The sequence below is a fragment of the Urocitellus parryii genome, chromosome 1 (genome assembly GCF_045843805.1).
Source record: "Urocitellus parryii isolate mUroPar1 chromosome 1, mUroPar1.hap1, whole genome shotgun sequence".
NCBI lineage: Eukaryota > Metazoa > Chordata > Mammalia > Rodentia > Sciuridae > Urocitellus > Urocitellus parryii.
The window spans coordinates 266,194,030-266,215,747 of NC_135531.1; the positions used below are offsets into that span (position 1 = coordinate 266,194,030).

Consider the following 21,718-nt stretch of genomic DNA (forward strand, 5'->3'; position numbering starts at 1 on the left):
AGATGAGGAACAAGACAAGCCCCTCCACTGTCACAGCTGATTCAATATAGTACTAGGGATTTTAGCCAGAACAATTAGGTAAGAGAGAGAAAAATAAGAGGCCGACAAACAGGAAAGGAAAATGTTTAATGTTCCCTGTTTGCAGATGATATGATTCTACACACACACAAAAAAAACAAAGAATCCAGTCAAAAGACTGTTAGAACTGATAAATATCTATGGTAAAGTAACAAGACACAAAACCAACATACAAAAATCAGAAACTTTCTATACAGCAAAATTTATTGGCTTATAAATCATGAAAACAATCCCTATAGCATAATCATAAATAAATAAAATACCCAGAATAAACTTAAATGAGGAAGTGAAAGAATTCTATGATGAAAATTACAAAATGCTAAAGAATCTGACTTCCCATGTTCACAGATTGAAAGAATTAATATTGTGAAAATGTCCATACTTCATGTTATGGTTTGGATATGAGGTCCCCCAAAACTCCTGTGTTAACATAGGGTGCAAAATGATTAGGTTATGAGAGCCATAAACTAATCCATGGATTAATCCATTTGATGGAATAATAATTTGATGGATTATTGAGTGGGAACTGTAGGCAGATGGGGTATGGCTGAAGGAAGTGGGTCATTGGGGATGTGGTTTGAGGATTATGTATTTTGTCCTTGGCTCTTGTTTTCTCTCTCTCTCTCTCTCTCTCTCTCTCTCTCTCTGTCTCTCTCTCTCTCTCTCTCTCTCTCTCTCTCTCTCTCTCTCTCTCTCTCTCTCTCTCCTTCCCAGCTACCATGATGTGAGGACTTTCCACTGCCCTTCTGCTACAATTCTCAACCTAACCTGGAGCCCAGAGCAATGGGGTCTGAGGACCATGGAATGAATCTCTGAAACCATGAGCCAAAATAAACTTTTTCTTCTCTAAGTTGTTCTAATCATATATTTTGGTTACAGTGATGGAAAATGGACTGTCACACTATCCAAAGTGATCTACAGATTCAGTGCAATCCCCATCAAAATAACAATATTATTCTTCACAGAATTAGAAAAACTCCTAAAATTAATTTGGTAGCACAAAAGACCCAGAATAGCCAAATAAATCTAGAGCAAAAAGAGCAAAACTGAGGGCATCACAATCCCTGATTTCAAGACATACTGAAGAGCCATAATAACACGAACAACATGGCACTTGCATGAAAACAGACACACAGACCAATGGTACAGAATAGAGAACCCAGAAACAAATTCAGATATCTACAGCCCACTGATTCTACATAAAGGTGCCAAAAACATACATTGGATAGAGAAAGGACAGCTTCTTTAGCAAATGTTGCTGGGAAAACTGGATATCTACATGCAGAAAATTAAAACTTAACCCCTATCTCTCACCCTATACAACTCAAAATGGATTAAAGACTAAATGTAAGATCTAAAACTATGAAACTACTAAAGGAAAACATTGGGGAAACACCTCAATATATTGGTATAGGTGATGGTTTTCTGGATAGGATCCAAAAGGAAACAAAGGCAAAATAATGACAAATGGTATTACATCAAATTAAAAAGCTTTGTACAGTAAAGGAAACAACAGAGTGAAGAGACAATCTACAGAATGGGAGGAAATATTTGTCAGCAATTCATTTGACAAAGGGTTAAGGTCCACAATATATAAAGAACTCAAAAAACTTAACAACAAGAACCAAGTATCCACTTAAAAAATGGGCAAATGATCTGAATAAACACTTCTCTCAAAAAAGAAATATAAGGGGCTGGGGATGAGGCTCAAGCGGTAGCGCGCTTGCCTGGCATGCGTGCGGCCCGGGTTCAATCCTCAGCACCACATACAAACAAAAATGTTATGTCCGCCGAAAACTACAAAATAAATATTTAAAAAAAAAAAAAAAGAAATATAAGGCCAGTGCACTGGTGCGCACCTATAATCTCAGCAGTGGGGGAGGCCGAGATAGGAGGATCTTGAATTCAAAGCCAGGCTCAGAAACTCAGTGAGACCTTGTCTCTAAATAAAATACAAAAAAGGGTTGAGGATGTGGCTTAGTATTTAAGCACCCCTGGTTTCAATTTCTGGTGCCAAATAAATAAATTAAATAAAAAACAAAAATCTGTCAATAAAACATGGAAAAAATGCTCAAGTTAGTGGTGCACACCTGTAATCCCAGTGCATGCCTATAATCCCAACCAGCCTCTGCAAATTCAAGGCCAACCTGGGCAATTTAGTGAGACCCTGTCTCAAAATCAAAAACAAAAAGAGCAGGGGATGTAGCTCAATGGTATAACACCCCTGGGTTCAATTCCTAGTACTAAGGTGGAAAATGTTCAATATCATTAGCCATCATGGAAATGCAAATCAAAACTACAATGAGATACCATCTCAAACCACTTAAAATGTCTGTTATCAAAACCAAGAAATAACAAAGGCTGGAAAGAATGTAGAGAAACAGGAACCTTTATATACTGTTGGTGGGAATGTAAATTAATTAACAGCCACTGTGGAAAATAGTATGGAGTTTCCTCACAAAAAAAGTAGCGCTGGGGACATAGCTCAGTGGTACAGCATTTGCCTAGTTTGCACAAGGCCCTGCATTCAATCCTCAGTACTGCAAAAACAAAAAAAACAAAAAAAATCAAAACAAAACTACTATAAGATCCAGCTATCCCATGCCTGGGTATACTTCCAAGAAAATAAAGTCAGTATACAAAAGAGATATCTACATGCTCACATTTATCGTGTCACTCTTCATAATAGCTAAGATATGGGAATCAGCCTAATTACTCATCAACAGATGAAGAGATAAAATATGAGATACACACACACACACACACATACACACACATTTATTCAGCCATAAAGAATGAAATCCTGGCTAGGCATGATGCCATATGCCTGTAATTCCAGTGGCTTGGGAGGCTGAGGCAGAAGGATTGCAAGTTCAAAGCCATCCTTAGCAACTTAGTGAGGCCCTAAGTAACTTAGCAAGACCCTGTCTTAAAAAATAAGAGGGGACAGGGGCTTGGGATGTGGCTCAGGGGTTAAGCACCCCTGGGTTCAATTCTTGGTTTAAAAAAAGAAAAAGAAATACTGTCATTTGCAGCAAAATGGATGGAACTTGTGGACATCATGTTAAGCAAAATAAGCCAGACACAGAAAGACAGTTATTGCATGTTCTCTCTCATTTGTAGAAACGAAAAAATGAAAGATGCCCTGTGGGAGACCAACATTGCACGTGACTGAGTCACACTCCCCGCTGGGTGCTGAGGCGCTCAGTCACAGAAATGTGGCAGAGCTTTCCCCACCCTTCTTGGGTTCCAGGGTCAGTGTCTCCTGCATGGGTGTGTCTTGCTACAGCCCCATGGGTGGAGCTATGCTCACCTGTTCCTCTGTAATATAACCCCTTGCCCTGTTTAGGATAAAATCTTCCATGAAAGTGCCTTGTGTGAGTCCCCTTCTCTTACTGTGTCCTTGGGTGTGGCCTATCCAGATGTCAGTCAACCTGCTGACAGTGGACAACATGAAGATAGACTCAGCCCCCTGAAACCTGACCCCTTGCCTCATTTGAATAGCTTCTCCTCAATAAAAGGGGTCAGCTAGTGCTCTCACACTCTCTCTCTTCCTGCCAACCCTTAAGGTCAGAAGAGTTGTCACAGCAACCCCAAAGAAAAAGGTATTTGTGTCTCTTGTGTGGTTATTTCGTGCAGCCCAGTCAGCCCAGTTCAACTGGAGTGACCCCTGAGAATAGAAACCCCGAAATGCCCTGAAAGTAGGAGAGAGATTACTAGGTACTGGGAAGAGTACTGGAGGAAAAAGGGGTCCAAGGGCAGAAGAGGAGTGAATGCACAGGATCAATGCACAATATATGCATGGATGGAAATATCACAGTGAATTCCATTATTCTGTGCAGTCAATTATGTGTGTTAATATCATAATAAAATAATATTACTTTTATATGCTAATAATTCATTTAAAAATAACATGGGGTTTTTGTTATTGGAGAGTAAACCCAGGAGCTCTCTACCACTGAGCCACATCCCCAGCAGTTTTTATTTTTTTTATTTTGAGACAGGGTATCCTTAAGTTGCTTAGGGCCTCAATAAATTTCTGAAGCTGGCCTTGAATTTGGGATTCTCTTGCCTCAATCTCCCAAGTCGTTGGGATTAACAGGTGTGTGCCACTGTACCCAACTAAAATATGTATATTTAATGTTTATATTTTTAAATCTACATTTTTAGGTTTGTTTTCAAAGGTATTACTATTATTTACCTTATTTATTTTTATGTACTTATTTATTCTATAATATTATACAGAAGAATAGTACACATATAGAGTACAATTTTTCATGTCTCTGGTTATACACAAAGTAGAGTCATACCAATTTTACTTTTCAAAGTGCAGAATATTTTGCTTTAAAATGAAATTACTGGGCTGGGGATGTAGCTCAGTAGTAGAACTTGCTTAGCATGCAATAAACCTTGGGTTCCTGATACCAAAAACATTTTTCAAAATAAATAAGAAGCTGTTTTATGTAAAATAAATACTGAGATGCCAGTAAAGCCATTGTGTTCTCATTTTTAATCTCAGGCAGCTAGGAATTATTGGCACTGGAATTTGAACTCAGATTAGCTTTAGTTTTTTTGTTTTGTTTTGTTTTAGAGGTCTCAGCTATGTGGCCCAGGCTGGTGTCCTACTTGGGAGCCCAAGGGATCCTACCTGCTCAGCCTCCCAAGTAGGTGGAACTACAGGTGCTACCACCTATAGAATACCAGCTAGAATAGTTCTAGATTTAAACTTCATCTAAATCAGGGCTTTAATGCATCAATTCTATTATGTTTTGAGACAGATAATTCTTTGGTGGTCATGGTGGCAGCTTTCCTCTTCATTATAGAATACTTATCCACATCTTTGACAGATTGCCACCCACTAGAAGCTGGTAGCACCCTCCAGCCCGTGCTCTCATTGTGACAGCCAAAATGTCTCCAGACGTTGCCAAATGTTCACTGGAGGCAAAATTGCCCTTGGTTAAGAACTACTGATCTAAATTAAACTATATAGAAAGACCACTAAACTTGGAATCAAGAGGTGCATCTGAAGCCTTGTTGTGCCACCTGTAAACAGATGTTTATAAACATACATTTCAAAATAATATGAAAATTACCTAGATGATCAGCTTCATGTCTGTTAGAACAATGAGACCAGGCTGGATGCAAACTTCACAGATCATTTCAGCCTTTATTCAGGAATGGGATGACACCTATGGGAATGGACCCACTTCCTGGTGGAAAATGAGCCATTGAACAAAGGAAGGGACTGGGCTTATATAGGTTATCCTGAGAAGTAGTCTAGTGGGCATATCAGTTTTCTTGGGCACTCAGGAATTTGGGCTTGTTCTATCAATCAGTGAAGGGGTCAGTTTGAGTGCTTAGTAATTTGAGTTCTTGGGTCAGGGGTCTGTGCTTTACATCTGGAGAGAATTTACTCCAAGTAAGGTCAATGCCCCTCAGAGACTATCACCTTAGTGTGATGAGACACCTCCTTCCTGCCTGAAATTAGCACCAGGGAAACATTTGTCTTGGGAGATGAAAGCTGTCAGTGCATGGCTTTCTTTTTTACTCCCCTTTTCTCAGCCACATTATTTTGGGGATTCTTCATTTTCCATATCTATTAATGTCTTTCCCTATTTCCTCCCCTAATTAGACATTTGAACCACAGAGCAAGTATAGTAATTCTTATTCTTCCTCTTTGGCATTTGCACTTTACTTTCCACCTGGCCAACTCTTGACTCACTCTTCAAGACCAAGGTCAGGGAAGCTAATAGCAGGCCCCCTGAAAAGTACAGGTGTCTAGCCCCAAGGCAGGGGAAGGAGTCCAGATGGATTGCATGTCCAGGGACCACCTCAACTTAATTAAGGATGAGGCTAATCCTGGATAAAGGAAAACAGAAGCAACCAATAAGTCTTTCAGGAGGTAAGACTGGGAAGTGGAGCATGCATTTGAATGTGAAAACAAGGTTTGGGGACCTGGGCAGAATGCAAGGAAGACTTGAACTCCTTGAAGACAGATTCCCAATGAACGATAGGGAGTATATTGGAAAGAGGGTCCAGGTAGCTTTGCTTCTCTTAATAGGAGACCTTTCAGACAGTGCAGGGTTTGAGTGAAAGACTGTACCCTGGCCTATTCATCCAGTGAAAACAAGGGAACCATCCAGGACAAGCCATGCCCCCATTTCCTGCAACCTACTTGAAGTTGCAAACAAGCTTCCTGGAAGCCAGGCTCAACATAGTCTTACAATCTAATAGTCCTGGAACGCTGAAAAGCACTGACAGACTTTAACAAAATCATGCAAAAAGCCCGAAACACTGAATTTCTCCCCATTCTTTCTCCCCATTTTTCTCCCACTGTCTCAAGCAACACAATACCATTCCTCCATTTTTTGTTTCCCAGAAAGTCTCCAAATTTCATCTGTTTGTCTCCCTTCTCCAAGTCAGCCCTTTCTTCTGCAATCTTCCAAAGTGTGTGTGTGCGTGCGCGCACTTACACCTGGTTGCTTTGCTGGGGTATGGAACTCATGGTCTTAAGCATCCTGGACAAGCAAAGTGCTCTACACTAAGCTGTATCCCAGTCTTCCAAATCCCTCCTTCACTTTCACATTTAAATCAGTCCTTTCCAATTTATATGATTCTAGCTCTACTTTCTCAGATTCCCAGATGAACCCATTGGGGGTTGTACTGATGAGAGCATCAGTACGAGGCCTGAAGCTGCCAGAAACACAATGCCTCATCTTCTTGGAGGGAGAAGGTTGTGAAAAGAAAGGCAAAGAACCGGGAGATGGGCGAGCAACAAATGAAAGATGGAAATCAGGCAGATATACACACTAGAGATTATTTGTCGGACAAATAAAGGCACATCTCTCCATAGACAGAGAGACCAAACAGGCTTGGGATTCAGGACTTTCAGGGGGCAGGCTCAGAGATTAGAGCTGGGCAGGTCCCAATGCCAGAGGTGAAGGGTTGGGTAAGCATGAGGGAGTAGTGAGCCTTTCTCAGAAATGCCCTTGGGTGGGAAAGCGAAAATTTTCTTAAAATGGTGGCTGTCACTTAAGATGGCAATCTAGATGCTAAGCAAGGACCATACAGGTGGGAATACTCAGATATTAAAGTTCCATGTCCCAGAACATAAAAAAAACCCAAGCCAGGTACAGTGGTGGCATACCTCCGTAATCCCATTGTTCCGGGAAGCTGAAAAGGAGAATCTCAAATTCAAGACCAGCCTGGGCAATTGAGCAAGACCCTGTTTCAAAATAAAATAAAATAAATTCTAATTAGAATAAGTTATATTCCATGCATTTATAATATAACATTCAAAATAATGCTATTGTTATATAGCATCTAAAAGATATATCTAAAAGAACAAATAAAAATAAATATTATAAAATATTTTTAAAAGGTTGGAAATATAGCTCAGAGGTAGAGTACCCTTGAATCCAATACCCAGTACTGGGAGGAAAAACTAAAGAAAAAAAATGTCTGGATGTCCCTCACTGCAGGACTTCTCTCTTCTGTTAGTAGCTCTCCTTATGGTTTTCTAGATTCTGTGTTTTTTTTTTTTTTTAAATATTTCTCTCTCATCCATTTTCTTTCTGCCATTACTATTGACAAAACTTTGAAATCCCTGGACCAATAATCTAGTTTTCTGATATATATTTTCCCATTCCTTTGTATTTTTGTTCTATTTTCTAAAATATTTTCTTAGATTTACATTGCAGGGACCGGGGTTGTGACTCAGTGGTAGAGCACTTGTCTAGCACCTGTGAAGCACTGGGTTTGATCCTCAGCACCATATAAAAATAAATAAATAAAATAAAGGTATTGTGTCCATCTACAACTAAAAAATAATTTAACATAAAATTTACATTGCAACCATTCTTCTGAATTTTTCATTGATAAGAGCTTTCCTTATCTTCTGAGTATCCCTTTTTATAGTTTCTTGATCCTGGGTGTTAGGTGAAAAATCTGCTCTCTGAAGACATTATGTTAATTATTAATGTTATATTTATCATCATTATTATAATAGTTATATTTTAGCATTTCCTGCATTTTGCTGGTCCCCTCCTCCATTTGTTTCTTGACTTTTTTAAAATATATTTTTTAGTTGGAATTGATTTTTTTGTTTTCTTTATTTATATGTGGTACTGAGGCTCAAACCCAGGCCTCACACATGCCAGACAAGAACTCTACCTATGAACCACAACTCCAGCCCCTGTTTCTTGACTTTGATCTCTTTCACAGTAGACTTACCTCAAACCCTGGTTTCCTCCTTTATACTTAAGCAGAGGCACTTCTTTAAAGGACAACTGAGGGCTGGGGATGTAGGTCAGTGACAGAATGCTTACTGCATTTGAACCCTGGGCTTGATCCCCAGCACCCCAAAGAGAAGAGAAGGAAGGAAGAAAGAAGGAAGAAAAAGGAAAAAAAAACAACAACAACAACAACTAAAGGCCAACTGAATGTTCTCTCCAACTTGTTTTTTTGGCATCTTCCCTGCAGGGAAATGTGATAGAGACGACCATTTTGTTGAGAACCCCCAATGCCAGTATCCATGAATCTTTTCTCTTTGTCTGGCAGCTCCCCAGAGAAGAATTCCCCAGTCTCCAGCTTGGGTGGCAGTGCTCTGAAGCCAGGTGAAAGGAGGCTGTGTTTTCTCTTCCTGTCCACCCTCACTCACCAAGGACCCCCATCTGGTTTACTCTCTGCAGAGAGTATGCCTCCTGCCTTCTTTGGGGGTAGGAGGGAGAAATAACCTGTTTTCTAAGCTAGAGGAGGGAATCTGAGAATCTAAGTGCTCATTAGACAGACTTTACTACAGTCTGAATATGGTTTGTCCCTTCTGAAACTTATGCTGAAATTAAATCCTTATTGGTGGTACAAGTGGTAAATCACCTGCCTAAATGGGCAAGGCCCTGGGCTTGGTTCCCAGCAAGAGAGAGAAAGGGGCGGGGGAAGAAATTTAATCCCTATTATGAGATACTATGAGTAGGGCCAAGTAGGATCCTTACCAGCTGATTAGGGCTCTCTCATGGTTGGATATAAGCTCCCAAAACTCCTGTGTTAATGCAGGAATACTCAGAGATGAAATGATCACATTCTGAAATCTGTAACCTAATCAGTCCATCCATTTGAATGGACTGATTGGGTGGTAACTCTTATAAGGTTGGGCATGGTTGGAGGAAGTGGGTCTCTGGGCAGATACCTTGAAAGGATGCCCTCTTTCTCTGTTTCCCTGAACCCAACATAAGTGGAACATCTTTACTCTCCTGGGCTCCTTCCCCATGATGTGCTACATCTTGGGTAGAGCAATGGAGTGGGTCATCTATGGACTGAGACCTCTGAAAATGTCAGCCTGATATGAATACCAGAAATATTAAAGGATTATTGACTGTTGATTCTATTAATTAGTGTGTGTGTGTGTGTGTGTGTGTGTGTATGTGTGTGTGTGTTGGTTAAAAGACTATAAGCAATGTGCCCATGATATAAGGTGAACTGCAAAACTTAGATAAACTGCAGAATTTAGACTTAAGTTAGTGATGTAAGAGTCTACACCCAGGGTGTACACCCCAGACCTCACCCAGTTATCAGCTGCAAGCACAAGTGAACTAGGACTTAAAAACCCAGACTTCTGGGAGGGCGACAGGACTAACAGGACCTGGACTGAGAAAGAAGGCCTGTACAGACCCCTTCAGTCCAGATTGAGTTCCAGAGACCCAGACCTAAGACACGTCACAGGTGAGCATCTGGGACCCTTGGGTGTAGACTCAGTTAGGACTTAGAATTAGCATGTGTCTTAAGTGTGATGAGCATCAATAAAATGGGTTTGATTAAATCTAACTGCATCTCAGACTGAATCGATAATAAGCGCTGGTGACACAGCTCCAAATAAACTTTTCCTCCTTTTAGTTGTTCTTGTTGGCTATTTTGGTCAAGGCACACAAAATTGACTAAAACAGGCTCTGTTCTCCTGAATAGATAAATCCATCCATTCATTAAATGGGTTATCTCAAGAGTGGGTCTGCTGGTACTCATGCTGGCTGCCAGAGTCGGAGGCCAGGGCGAGCGTCTCGCAGGCCCTTCAGCCTTCGGAAGATGGCGAATCACGCTTTACCCAGGAGGAAATTAAGAAATAGCCAGAGAAGTCAACTGACCCAGAGAAGACATGCCTGCTGCTACTTTGAGTCTTTACCACCAGTAACAAGGCGGCCACCACCGAATGGATGAATTCTCCCACAGAAACGTACCCTCCAGCGAGCTGCAGATTTATACTTGGACGGATGCAACTTTGAAAGAATTGACTTGATTAGTAAAAGAAGTCTACACAGAAGCTAAAAAGAAGGGAACACACTTCAATTTTGCAATTGTTTTTATGGATCTTAAAAGACCTGGCTATCAAGGAGAGTGGCAGCACCATGTCAGGCAGGAAGAGGACTGACAATTTCATGACGTTGCAGTTGCATAAATTCCAAATAGGAGATTATTTGGGCATAGTGATTACCCCTCCCAGTCGGGCACCACCTTCTTCAGGGCATATGAGACCATATTAAATTTTATTTACTATCTCTCAAATTTATTTTTCAGCCAGTTATGTAAAATAAATTTATATATTCTTTCCTCCTCTGAGTTTTGCCATTAAGCCTTTAAATTCTAAGCAAATTGTAATGCATCTATTTAGGAGTTAGATTTGGATGTACTGTGGGTATGAATATTAATAGAAAGTCTGTATTTTTCACGCCTCTGTGAGGTATGAAGAAAAATGCTCTTAGCATTCTGTGTGAACCTATTATTAAATATATGTGTACAAAAAAAAAAAATAAGAGGAGGCCTGTATAAAAGCCAGTTTGGTCTTTCCTGTGCTTTCTGTCTCTCACAGCCTCGGGACTCTGCCAGCAAGAAGGGCATTACCACACTGAGTTCATTCCTCAGCACCACATATTGTAAAATGAAGATATTGTGTCCACTTAAAACTAAAAATTAAATATTTTTTTAAAAAAGGGCATTATCAGATGTGGGTCCCTCAAATTTGAGCCAGAAATATAAACCAAAATAAACCTCTCCATAATTTACCCAGTGTATTGTGTTATTAGAACTCAAGACTAAGACAAACTTTAAACACCCTTCTGTTTTCAGCCCTTCCTCCCAGCCTACCTTCACAGGTGTTATATTCCCAGTTCCTTAGACTTCCCACCACTCCAATTCCTCAGTCTACACTGGCTTGATACTTAGGGTTCAGTGTCCTTAGATTCCCCAATCAGTTATCCCTCTTTGATTAGCTTTCCAGCTTCTAAAAATGGTCTTGTCATACTTCCCTGGATTGTTTCATTTCTGTTCTTCTTACTCCTTTCCTAACATTTTGGTGTGGACTGGGGAGGAAGCACACATAAAATATCTACATTCAATTGGCCATATTTATCAGAATATTTATCTGCCACCTTCGTGGACCAGGTTTCTCTCTGCTCTATATGTGAGGATGAGCTATAACATTTGGAAAGCTCTTGCATCCCCTTCCTCCTGCCAGAATACTTTTGTCATCTTGTCTTCATGCAGAACACTCACTGTGTTCTCCCATCCTCATTTCGGGGCATTACTTGCTCCCATTTATGTCCCATAACCTTCTGCATATCTATTAGAGTATAGTTTTCACACTGGGGGTCATGAAATTAATAAATTAATTCAGTAGACATTAAGGTAGGACATGTAAACTGTTTATCTTACTGTGGGTCAAGGTTGAAAACAGTTTTTTTTTTTTTTTTTTTTGCAGCACTGGGCATTAAACCTGGGAGCATTTTACTTCTGAGCTACCTCCCAGCCCTTTTTATTTTATTTCGAGATGTTATCACTAAATTGCCCAGGCTGGCCTTGAACCTGTGATTCTCTTGCCTCAGCTTCTCAAGTATCTGGGATTACAGGTGTGTCATCACTCCTAGCTAAGGTTGAAAACATTTGAAAACCACTGTATTATGCATGTCTCACTTTTTTCTCCCCAGTACTGGGAACTGAACCCAGGGCCCTGCACATCCTAAGCAAGTGCTACATCCCTAGCTCTTTTTAAAATTTTTAATTTTGAGACAGGGTCTTACTTAGTAGCAGAGGCTAACCTTGAACTTGTGATTCTCAGGCTTCAGCCTCCCTAATAATTAGGATGACAGACACAGGACCTCCTCACTTTGAATTAGTTGTTTCTGTGTCTTTATTAACAAAAGCTGAATGACTTGGAGCCAAGGATCATAAATTAACTGCTTTCCCTATGCCCAAGGCCTAATATAACATTTGGGTTGAATTGAACATTCAAAATCACTTTGTAGCCTGTAAAGTCAGATGAATTTGAACTATTTGCTTAAAGTAGGAGTCTAAATTAATTCCCTAGAGCGCTAGGGCACCTGAGGACAAATGACTGAATATTGTCACAAAGACTGTATACCACACTCCAGAAAGCAAGGCAGACCTAAGCAGAGGCACAGCCATGCTGCCCTACTAATCTCCTGGGACCTGAAGTCAGCTCCAATCAAAGAGCTTCCCCATCCTGGTTATCTCACTTAGATATTTAAGTACCTTCTGCTGGTAGGTGTTTGACTATTGATAACCCATGAAGTGATTTTCTACACTTTAGGAAAATCATAACTTATATGTCCTCTTCCAGTTGTTTAGAAAGTTAAAAGAATAGATTTTCGGGAGATGATGTTGTATAATGGAAAGGCATAGGGTTTATGTCAATACAAAAACCTGGGTTCAGATCCTAATTCCAGAAGCAAGTAACCTAATCTCAAGCTCAGTATGTGTAGGACTGGGGCCAAGACAACCTTGCTGGCCATCCTCATGTTGACCTTGTCTACTTTAAACCTGCTGAGGCTGAAATAAGAGATGTTTGGCCATGACTGCACCTGCTGATTTGTAGAGAAGCTGATGTCTGTTGTTCCAGAGAGAGACTGCAGCTCAGTTATCCAGAACTAGTGCACAAAGCTGCTTAGCAGGTCTGGGTATGCTTTGTTGATCTACAATAAAAGAGACTTAAGCACTGTTCAATTGTTAATTGATATCTTTTGGAACAGCTGCACAATTTGCAAAATGTTATTGGATTTCCCTCAGTGTCCTCCTTTATTCCTTTCTTCAGGAGGCAAGGAAATGAAATCTAAACTATGTATTGGGAAATGGAGACTTTGGTTTGTGCATCATTCTTCTTAAATCTGGGGAAGTCAGTAACATCCAGTGAGAAAGCCTTGGAGTTTTTGTTTGTTTTTTGGTACTAGGGATTGAACCTAGGGATGCTTTACCACTGAGCCACACCCCCACAAACACTTTTCCCTTTTTATTTTGAGACAAGCTCTTGTTAAGTTGCTTGGGTTCTTGCTAAGTTTCTGAGGCTGGCCTTGAACTTGAGATCCTGCTGCCTCAGCCTCCAGAGCCGCTGGGATTACAGGTGAGCACCCTGGGCTCTCAGTCAATGTAAATAGCTATCTGGACTACAACCCATTAGTCAGAAAAGGTTTTGCAGAGAAGAGATATGTGAGACCTTCACTCTCTTTGGTGGACATGGGGTCTCTGAGGTGAGGTAAATTATGGCAGATAAAATATTCTGGCTCCAGAGAAGGGAATGTAGCTCAGTAGCAGAGTGCTTAGAGTGCTTGCCTAGAATGTGTGAGGCCCTTAGTTGATACCCAGCACTGGGGAAAAAAAAATTCTGGCTTATACTCAAGAGAGAGCTACAAACAATTTTCTTTTCAAGTTCTCCAAGCCTTTGGTTATCTGTGCATTGGTAGCCTGGAGCAGGGAGAGGGGCAGTGTTTGACTTTATTATGTCTGCTCCATTCCAAGGTCCCCCAATGGGAAGCCTTCAGTTCTAAAGCTGCTGATGAATGTTTGCCGCAAACTGCCCGGCCCCGGGCCGGCTGAGTCCCGCTCCTGCTGCCGAGCACTGCCTGCGGCACCCCTGCTGAGCGATTCCCTGCTGAGCTGTCAGTGCACGCGGGCTTGCAATCTTGCAACCCGGTTGGGCACAAAAACACAAGCCAGTCAAACTGAGACAAAGTTTTATTTAGAGAGAGGCCGTGTGCGTCCCCTAACAGGTGGGTCCGCCACGTGTGTCTCCTACCTGAGGGGGGGGGGGGTGTTTCCCCTTCCCCCGGAACACCCTCCTACCATCCTTTCCCAACCAATGGGAACTCTCCCATTACAAGAGTGACATGAGTAACCTGAGTCCTGAAATGGGGCCAGCTAGACAGCATGAGTCCAATTACCATATGAATGTGAATTGCTGGCTGGCAGTCATTAAATCCAAAGGTGCCTATATCAATATTTTTGCTGTGGCTCCTAACAAATGTTAAGATAAACAAATGAAGAAGTGCAATTCTTGAATCCAGCTGATCACAGTTTGACTTGAAAATAAGTATTTAAAATCTAATATTTGTTTATTAAAACAAAGGACTGGGTGTATGGTTCAGTGGTACACCATGTGTTTGATTCCTAGCACCTGAGGGGGGGGGGGGAGAGAGAGAGAGAGAGAGAGAGAGAGAGAGAGAGAAAGTTTGCAGTATTTTTTTCTTTCGTACCCATATTGTTATATGCTTTACCATGGAGAATGAGGGCAGTTTTGGCTTAGAACATTTTTTTTTTCTTCAAACTACAGGTTGCAACTCATTAATGTGAAGGTGAGATGGGAAGTCAACAGTGTATAGCAACCAGCATTTTTATCAAATATAAGGTCAAGTACTAATTTCATGACCGTGCATGTGTGTGTGTGTGTGTGTGTGTGTGTGTGTGTGTGAAATAAAATGCAATTCCTAATATGGGTAATGGTTAAAAAAGCTTAAAAAACACTAACTTAAATCATTTAAAGACATCCCTGGGGCTGTAAAGAGAGTTGCAAAACATCACTGCTTGGTGTATGATGATTAAAATCAGTGTTTTGTCCTTAAGGGAGGGAGCTGGGAAGTGGTTGCTGGGTACACAGTGTGCCACAGCAGGATATTGACAAAGTGGCACTGAATCCTGTTGCTCTTATCCTCAAAAACCATGAGCTAACATAAATGCCTTTCACAATTTTGGCTGCTGTGTGACTTTACATGACCTAACACCTGTCTTATTATTTCAAATTTAGGATGGTCTACATAGCATAAAAGTCATTCTTTAGATGCCTTTATGACACTAGTTGTCTCCCAACTCTGTTTTCCTTCACTGACATAATCATTGAAATTTTACCTGGGCATGAGGCCACTTAGTTAAAGACTCTATTTCCTACTTCCCTGGAGCCAGGTAGATCATATCGACTAAACACTGGCCAGTGCAAGATGTGCAGAAGCGATTAATGCAGACTTGGGGTCAGGCCCTTAAATGGAAGAAGTGTGTCCTCCCTGCACCCGCCCCCCCCCTTCTGCTTCCTTATCTGGAACCACAGGTACAAAGACAATCATAGGGATGGAGCAGTAACAAAACAGGAGGCACCTGGGTTCCTGACAGGTATTGTCATACCAGCCCTGAATTATTACACAAGCAAGAAATTAAACTTGTTTGTTGTTAAGCTCTTGTTATTTTGAGTTTCTTTTATAGCAGTTTAACATATATCCTACCCTCTTCTTTTGCCCTATTAGTTAAATAACAGTGGATGTCTGAGGATAAAGTACATAGACATTTAGTATATCTGATTTTTATTTATTTATTTTACAGTACTGGGAATTGAACCCAGGGCTTTATGCATGCTAGGCAAGCGCTCTGACACTGAGCTACATCCCCAACCCCGTGGTGCACAGACTTTTTTTTTTCTTTCTAATATTTATTTTTTTAGGTGTAGATGGACACAACACAATGCCTTTATTTTTATGTGGTGCTGAGGATCGAACCTGGGCCCCACCCATGCTAGGCGAGTGCTCTATGGCTGAGCCACAATCCCAGCCCCATTGGACTTTAAATCACACTTCCACACAGAGAGTGTTTGCTTTTATGTCTGCACTCTGACACCCGCAGGCTGAAGATTAGATAGGTCAGAAAAAATAATTCTTGCCAGTAACATATGCTGCTTAGATTAGTTAAACCATATTGGGAAAACAATTTAAGTATAAAAATGGTCAAAGATTACCAATTTCATGTTTTAATCTAAAAGAATGGATGCTGAATTTCATATATGAAATATATTTTAAAATGCAGATTCTGGGGCCCAGAGCTTCTGAATCAGTAGGAAGCACGTGAAATAATTCATTTTAATTTTTGTACTGGAGATTGAACCTAGGGGCACTCAACCACTGAGCCACATCCTAAACCCTTTTTATTTTTTTATTTTGAGACAGGGTCTTGCTAAGTTGCTTAGGGCCTCACTAAATTGCTGAGGCTGGCTTGGTACTTGGGATCTTCCTGCTTCAACCTCTGGAGCCGCTGGGATTACTGGCTTTGGCCACCACGGCCAGCACCTGAAGGAGTTCTGACACAGATTACCCATGCACCACATCTGGAAAACACTAGCTAGAATATTCTTAATGTGTCTGAAATGTTTCTTGAATGAAGTGTGGGCATATTAGATTGGTTGCTGCTTTATTTTAGGAGCCTCAGTTTGAGTCTTTCCAACCTCAGCATACTTTGCTGTTTAACTGCCTCCGACTCCTCCTGTATGGGGTAGTTGTTTCTCTCCCTCTCTTTCTCTCTCCCTCTTAGTTATTATTATTATTATTTTGGTAGTGTGAGGAATTGAGCCCAGGGCCTCACACATGCTAAGCAAGCACGCTACTACTGAGAGCTATATCCTCTTCTTTTGAGTTGGTGACTCTATCCCCCCATAAATCTAGGCATGGGGATAAGTTAACAGAGGAAATAAGCTCAAGAGTTCAATTGCCCTCCAGAATGGAGAGATAAGCTGGGCTACAATTGAAAGTGAGGGCAAGGCCAGGTGGCGAATGCCTGTAATCCTGGTGGCTTGGGAGGCTGAGGCAGGAGGATCTCGAGTATAAAAACCAGCAAGGTACTAAGCAATTCATTGAGAGCCTGTCTCTAAAACAAAATACAAAATAGGGCTGGGGATGTGGCTCAATGGTCGAGTGCCTTTGGGTCTTAGCATAACACACTTGCCTGGCATGTGTGAGGCACTCGGTTTGATTCTCAGCACCACATATAAATAAATAAAATAAAGGTCCATCAGCAACTAAAAAAAGAAAGAAAAGAAAAAGAAAATGAGGAGCCAGTCTCTTAGTCTTTAGTCTTTCAGAAAAGCTGAGGCTGTGCTTTGAAGTGGACTCATGGCCCCTGTCCACTCTAGCAGCAACTGAAGTCAGAAATGGGTCTGGCAGATATGACTGCTGCATCTAGCCAATGAGATTCATAAAGATATGACAACTACAACTAAAAAATAAATACTTAAAAAAAAGATTGAACCTGTACCATACAAGCCATCTGCCATATAACCACACTGTCATAGGAACCAAGAACCAGGAAAAAAGACTTTTTTTGAGGTGGGTACCAGGGACTGAACTCAGGCACTTGACCCCTGTGCCACATTCCCTGCCCTACATTGTATTTTATTTAGAGACAGGGTCTCACTGAGTTGCTTAGTGCCTTGCTTTTGCTGAGGCTGGGTTTAACCTCAGATCCTCCTGTCTCAGCCTCCCATGCCGAAGGGATTACAGGCATTTGCCACTGTGCCCAGCTGGAAAAGAGACTCTTATCTACAATACCTCTGACTAATGGGACACTTGAGCTCCATTAAAAAAAAAAAAAAAAGTTGATATTGTAGCTTACACCCATGGATTTAAGTCATGTAATTATGTGACTCTTTTTTCTCCTCTCAAAGTCTATGAACAAAGCTATGGCTAATCGCCATCACTCACTGATTTCACTTGTCAAATCTTAAGATTGTTACAAGTCATTTCACTAGATTAATCCTATTGCTCAAGATTTGTCGGAATCTCTGGTCACAACTTGAAGTCAAAGCTAATGACATGCTGGAGACTCTATCCAGGTGTGCACTTAAGGGTCCTCTGCCATGGGGATTCAGCTTTCGCACAGGCCCCTTAAAGGGACAATTTCTGGGCTGGGGTTGTCACTCAGTGGTAAAATGCTTGCCTAGCATGTGTGAGGCACTGGGTTAGATCCTTAGCACCACATAAAAATAAATAAATAAAATAAAGGTATTGTGCTCATCTACAACTATAAAATATATTTTTTTAAAAAAGCGAACAATTACTGAAGAGCTCAGTGTTCATAAATTCTGAGATTTCACATACAAGTCTGAAATCTCTTACAGACACTGTTAGGTGTTGGGACCTGACACAGAATAGACATGGTCCCCAGCTCCCAAGTATATTTATGTGTGCAGGGCTTGCAGAGCTGATTACAGTGAGGTGCGATGGGTGCTGGAAGAGAGATGGCATAGAAGGTGTGCCTCGCTCAGAATGAGAAGAGTCAGAGAAGTCTCAGAGGAAGGCATCAAAGCTGAGACCTGGAGGAGGGATCTGTAGTTCTGGAGAGGGATCTGCACTGCAAAGAATTATGAGAGCTGTCAGCTCCTGAAGAGTAGGTAAACCTTGGACATGAATGAAATGGCCAGCGGGAGGGCGTGGAATGAGAATCTGGCCAGAGACCAAATTGTGAAAAGCCTGATTCCAGACTATCCCAGCCAGCCCTTGTCCCCAAAAGAGCATTTGTCCTCGCCGTCACCGTTCCTTCCGCTCATCCCTGAGGACTGAGAAAGACCCTTCCCGGAGTTACAGCAGAGCTCAGGATCCCAGACCGGTGCGCGGCAACCCACGGACCTCAGACTAGAACCCAACTCCTGGACCTGCAGGGCGAGAGGCGGGGCTCTGATGGATCTCTCCGGACTCGGCCCTGAGACTGCGCGGGCCGGACGCGGGCCGCCCTGCGTGATGACGTCATCGCGCCCGCGCGCGCCCAAGGAAGAGTGGGAGCGGTGGACCGGCAGCCCAGAGGCTCTGGTAACGCAGGCTGGGAGGGGGAGAGGAAGGGGCGGGACCGGGAGCCCCTTTCTGAGTGCAGGGTGGTGGTCCGGATCCGGAGTGAGGGTCCTAGGGAAGCTCAGCCCTCGCTTCTTACCCCGGCAGGCTCCGCCCGGCCCGGCAATGGAGTTCCCGGACCTTGGGGCTCACTGTTCCGAGCCGAGCTGTCAGCGCTTGGGTGAGAGGCGGAGCGCGCGGGGAGGCGGGCGGAGCAGAAAAGGGCTTGGGACTGCAGGTGGGGTGAGAAGGGAGGGGTACGGGGCTGGCAAAGTCAGAGAAGGGCGGAGCTTGAAGTTGGGGGCGGTGGCGAGGGGGCGTGGCAAAAGGTATTGGACTAGGGAAGGGGTGCAGTGTGTTGCCAATAGGGTGGCGTTTTTCTTCCCGAGTGGCAGCCTTGAGTGAGAAGAAAGGACAGCCAGGTCCTGCTAGACCTACAATCCGATCCACTTCCTGCAGATTTTCTGCCGCTCAAGTGCGATGCCTGCTCAGGCATCTTTTGTGCAGACCACGTGGCCTACGCCCAGCATCACTGTGGATCCGCTTACCAAAAGGTGAGGGGGGCGATCGTGAGGGTGAGAGGGGGCAGATGGTGACTGCATTCAGAATCTCCAGAATCTGCCCTACATTTTCCCTGTTATTGTCTTTTTGAGGCTCAATACTGGGGAACATTGGATTTTCTTGTGCACTAGTGTGGGGGGGTGTATATCAAAGTTCTTTCAGGATCAGAGATTTGTGGGAGTGGGCCACAGACTGACTCCTGCCCCTTGACTACAGGATATCCAGGTACCCGTGTGTCCCCTGTGTAATGTACCTGTGCCTGTGGCCAGAGGGGAGCCCCCTGACCGGGCTGTGGGAGAGCACATCGACAGAGACTGTCGCTCTGATCCAGCACAGCAAAAACGCAAGGTCAGTGATTGAAGGGTTAATCGTGATCCAGCTGGGATTACCAGTGCCTGCAAATCTAAACAGTAAACTCCAGTGATGGGGCTGGAGAAGGGGTAGAATCTCAGACTTAAAATTTTTCAACTCACCTCAGATCTTCACCAACAAGTGTGAACGCTCTGGCTGCCGGCAGCGGGAGATGATGAAACTGACCTGTGAGCGCTGTGGCCGAAACTTCTGCATCAAGCACCGACACCCACTGGACCATGATTGCTCTGGGGAGGGGCACCCAACCAGCAAGGCAGGGTAATTGTTCAACTGATTCTCGATCTCTATTACTACAAATTGGGAAGCTTCAACGCTGTCCTTATTGGCCAAGGGAATCTTAGCTTCTTTTTCAAACTAGAGTTACTCATTTTCTGATTTCCTGGGTAAGACATGTTCTTAGAGGCATGCCAAGACTGTCTTCCCTACAGACTTGCTGCCATTTCCAGATCACAAGGTCTGGCTTCTTCTGCAAGCACCATTCCTAGCCCAAGTCGGACGTTACCTTCCTCTACTTCTCCCAGCAGGTAGGCTTGCCCATTTCTCCCCTCCCCTTTTTCCCCTTCACATCTCTAATCTCAGCCTCTTATATGTCTGCCATAGAGCCACAACCCAATCTCCGTCCCGGACAGTCCCTCCAGTGATTACTTTGCAGAATGGCTTGGTGAGTTGGGCAAGGTTGGATGGACAGAAGCAAACCCAGGTAGAGAGTAATGTCCAAGGAAACTTGTCTTATATCTTCCTTTGTAGAGTGAGGATGAGGCTCTGCAACGTGCCCTGGAACTATCTCTGGCAGAGACCAAACCCCAAATCCCAAGGTATCTATCTACTCTGGTGAGAGAGAGAGAGAGTAGGACATAGGCAAGGGTTCAGTCTGGAGGGAGGGGAGACCACTCTGACCCAATACAAAATAATAAGAACTTGGGCTCAAGATAACTTTTGACCAGTTCTTTCATTGCCTTTATACAATGGGGACAATACTGGCATCCATCCTAGATTGCTATGAAGACTGCAGTAATACCTAGAGGTGCTCAGCACCATGATGCCTAGCAGACTGGATGACTGAATTTTAGATATTACTGTCATCCAACTCAAGTTGTTTCTCTTAGTTCTCAGGAGGAAGAAGACTTGGCTTTAGCTCAAGCACTATCTGCCAGTGAGGCAGAATACCAACGGCAGCAGGTATGATAGTGTGATAAATATGAGGCCCTGAGCTAGTAGGGAGTAAGAAGCTGTGTATAGGGGGTATTCCTCTACGTGCTGGAGAGTGCTGGGATGATGGTTATCCTTTTGCTTTCAGTGTGACCCTAGCCAGTGCTAAGTTCTGAAATGAGGCCTTTCCTCTTTTTTCCTTGACTTTTGTACCCTCTCTCCTCCTCCTCCTCCCCCTCCTTGCTCCAGGCGCAGAGCCGCAGCTTGAAGCCGTCCAACTGCAGCCTGTGCTAGGGTCCTGGGCTTGGGGAGGGAGGCTCAGCTGAGAAGGACTGTGGCCCTCACACCTCCAGGGTACACAGAGAGAGGAGGCACACAGCAACCTGGAGTGCAGAGAGAAGCAGAAGTGAGGCGGAGGCCGCTCCCAGGAGCACCAGAAGGCTTGCCGAGCTGAGCCTATGAAAGGTCCTGCTAGCTCTTCTGCTGCAGGAAGAAAGTAACTGAAAACCATTTTCTGGTTGGGCCCTTGGTGGGTGCTAGCCAAGCCCCACTCTCAGCCCCTTTCATCATGTCATCCCTTTGCCTGGGGGCTGCCCCACATAGGTAGTGGGCAGGGAGGGGCCTGGAAAGAATAAAGACCTTGGCAGTTA

General features: G+C 43.0%; 1 protein-coding gene and 1 pseudogene across 2 annotated transcripts; both read left to right on the top strand.

The window, feature by feature from the left end:
* Positions 1-10,090: 10,090 nt before the first annotated feature.
* On the top strand, positions 10,091-10,607 carry LOC113183845 (histone deacetylase complex subunit SAP18 pseudogene; annotated as a pseudogene).
* Positions 10,608-18,909: 8,302 nt separating this feature from the next.
* On the top strand, positions 18,910-21,708 carry Zfand2b (zinc finger AN1-type containing 2B). 2 transcript variants are annotated; one of them, XM_026390381.2, is made up of 10 exons: positions 18,910-18,968; positions 19,095-19,167; positions 19,446-19,540; positions 19,764-19,895; positions 20,026-20,177; positions 20,348-20,443; positions 20,520-20,580; positions 20,667-20,734; positions 21,026-21,098; positions 21,318-21,708. In XM_026390381.2, exons 2-10 carry the CDS (start codon positions 19,113-19,115, stop codon positions 21,360-21,362), a joined length of 777 nt encoding a protein of 258 aa, XP_026246166.1. In that variant the 5' UTR covers positions 18,910-18,968; positions 19,095-19,112; the 3' UTR covers positions 21,363-21,708. The 2 variants fall into 2 exon arrangements, with proteins under 2 accessions (XP_026246166.1, XP_026246165.1); XM_026390380.2 differs by having other exon boundaries at positions 21,422-21,708.
* Positions 21,709-21,718: the final 10 nt, after the last annotated feature.

Bases quoted from the DNA above. Each gene is read 5' to 3' on its own strand.
- Zfand2b (XM_026390380.2), top strand. From the start codon at position 19,113: ATGGAGTTCCCGGACCTTGGGGCTCACTGTTCCGAGCCGAGCTGTCAG. The intron at 20,178-20,347 runs GTAATTGTTCAA...TCTTCCCTACAG, and splicing joins CACCCAACCAGCAAGGCAGG to ACTTGCTGCCATTTCCAGAT. The intron at 20,581-20,666 runs GTGAGTTGGGCA...CTTCCTTTGTAG, and splicing joins TTACTTTGCAGAATGGCTTG to AGTGAGGATGAGGCTCTGCA.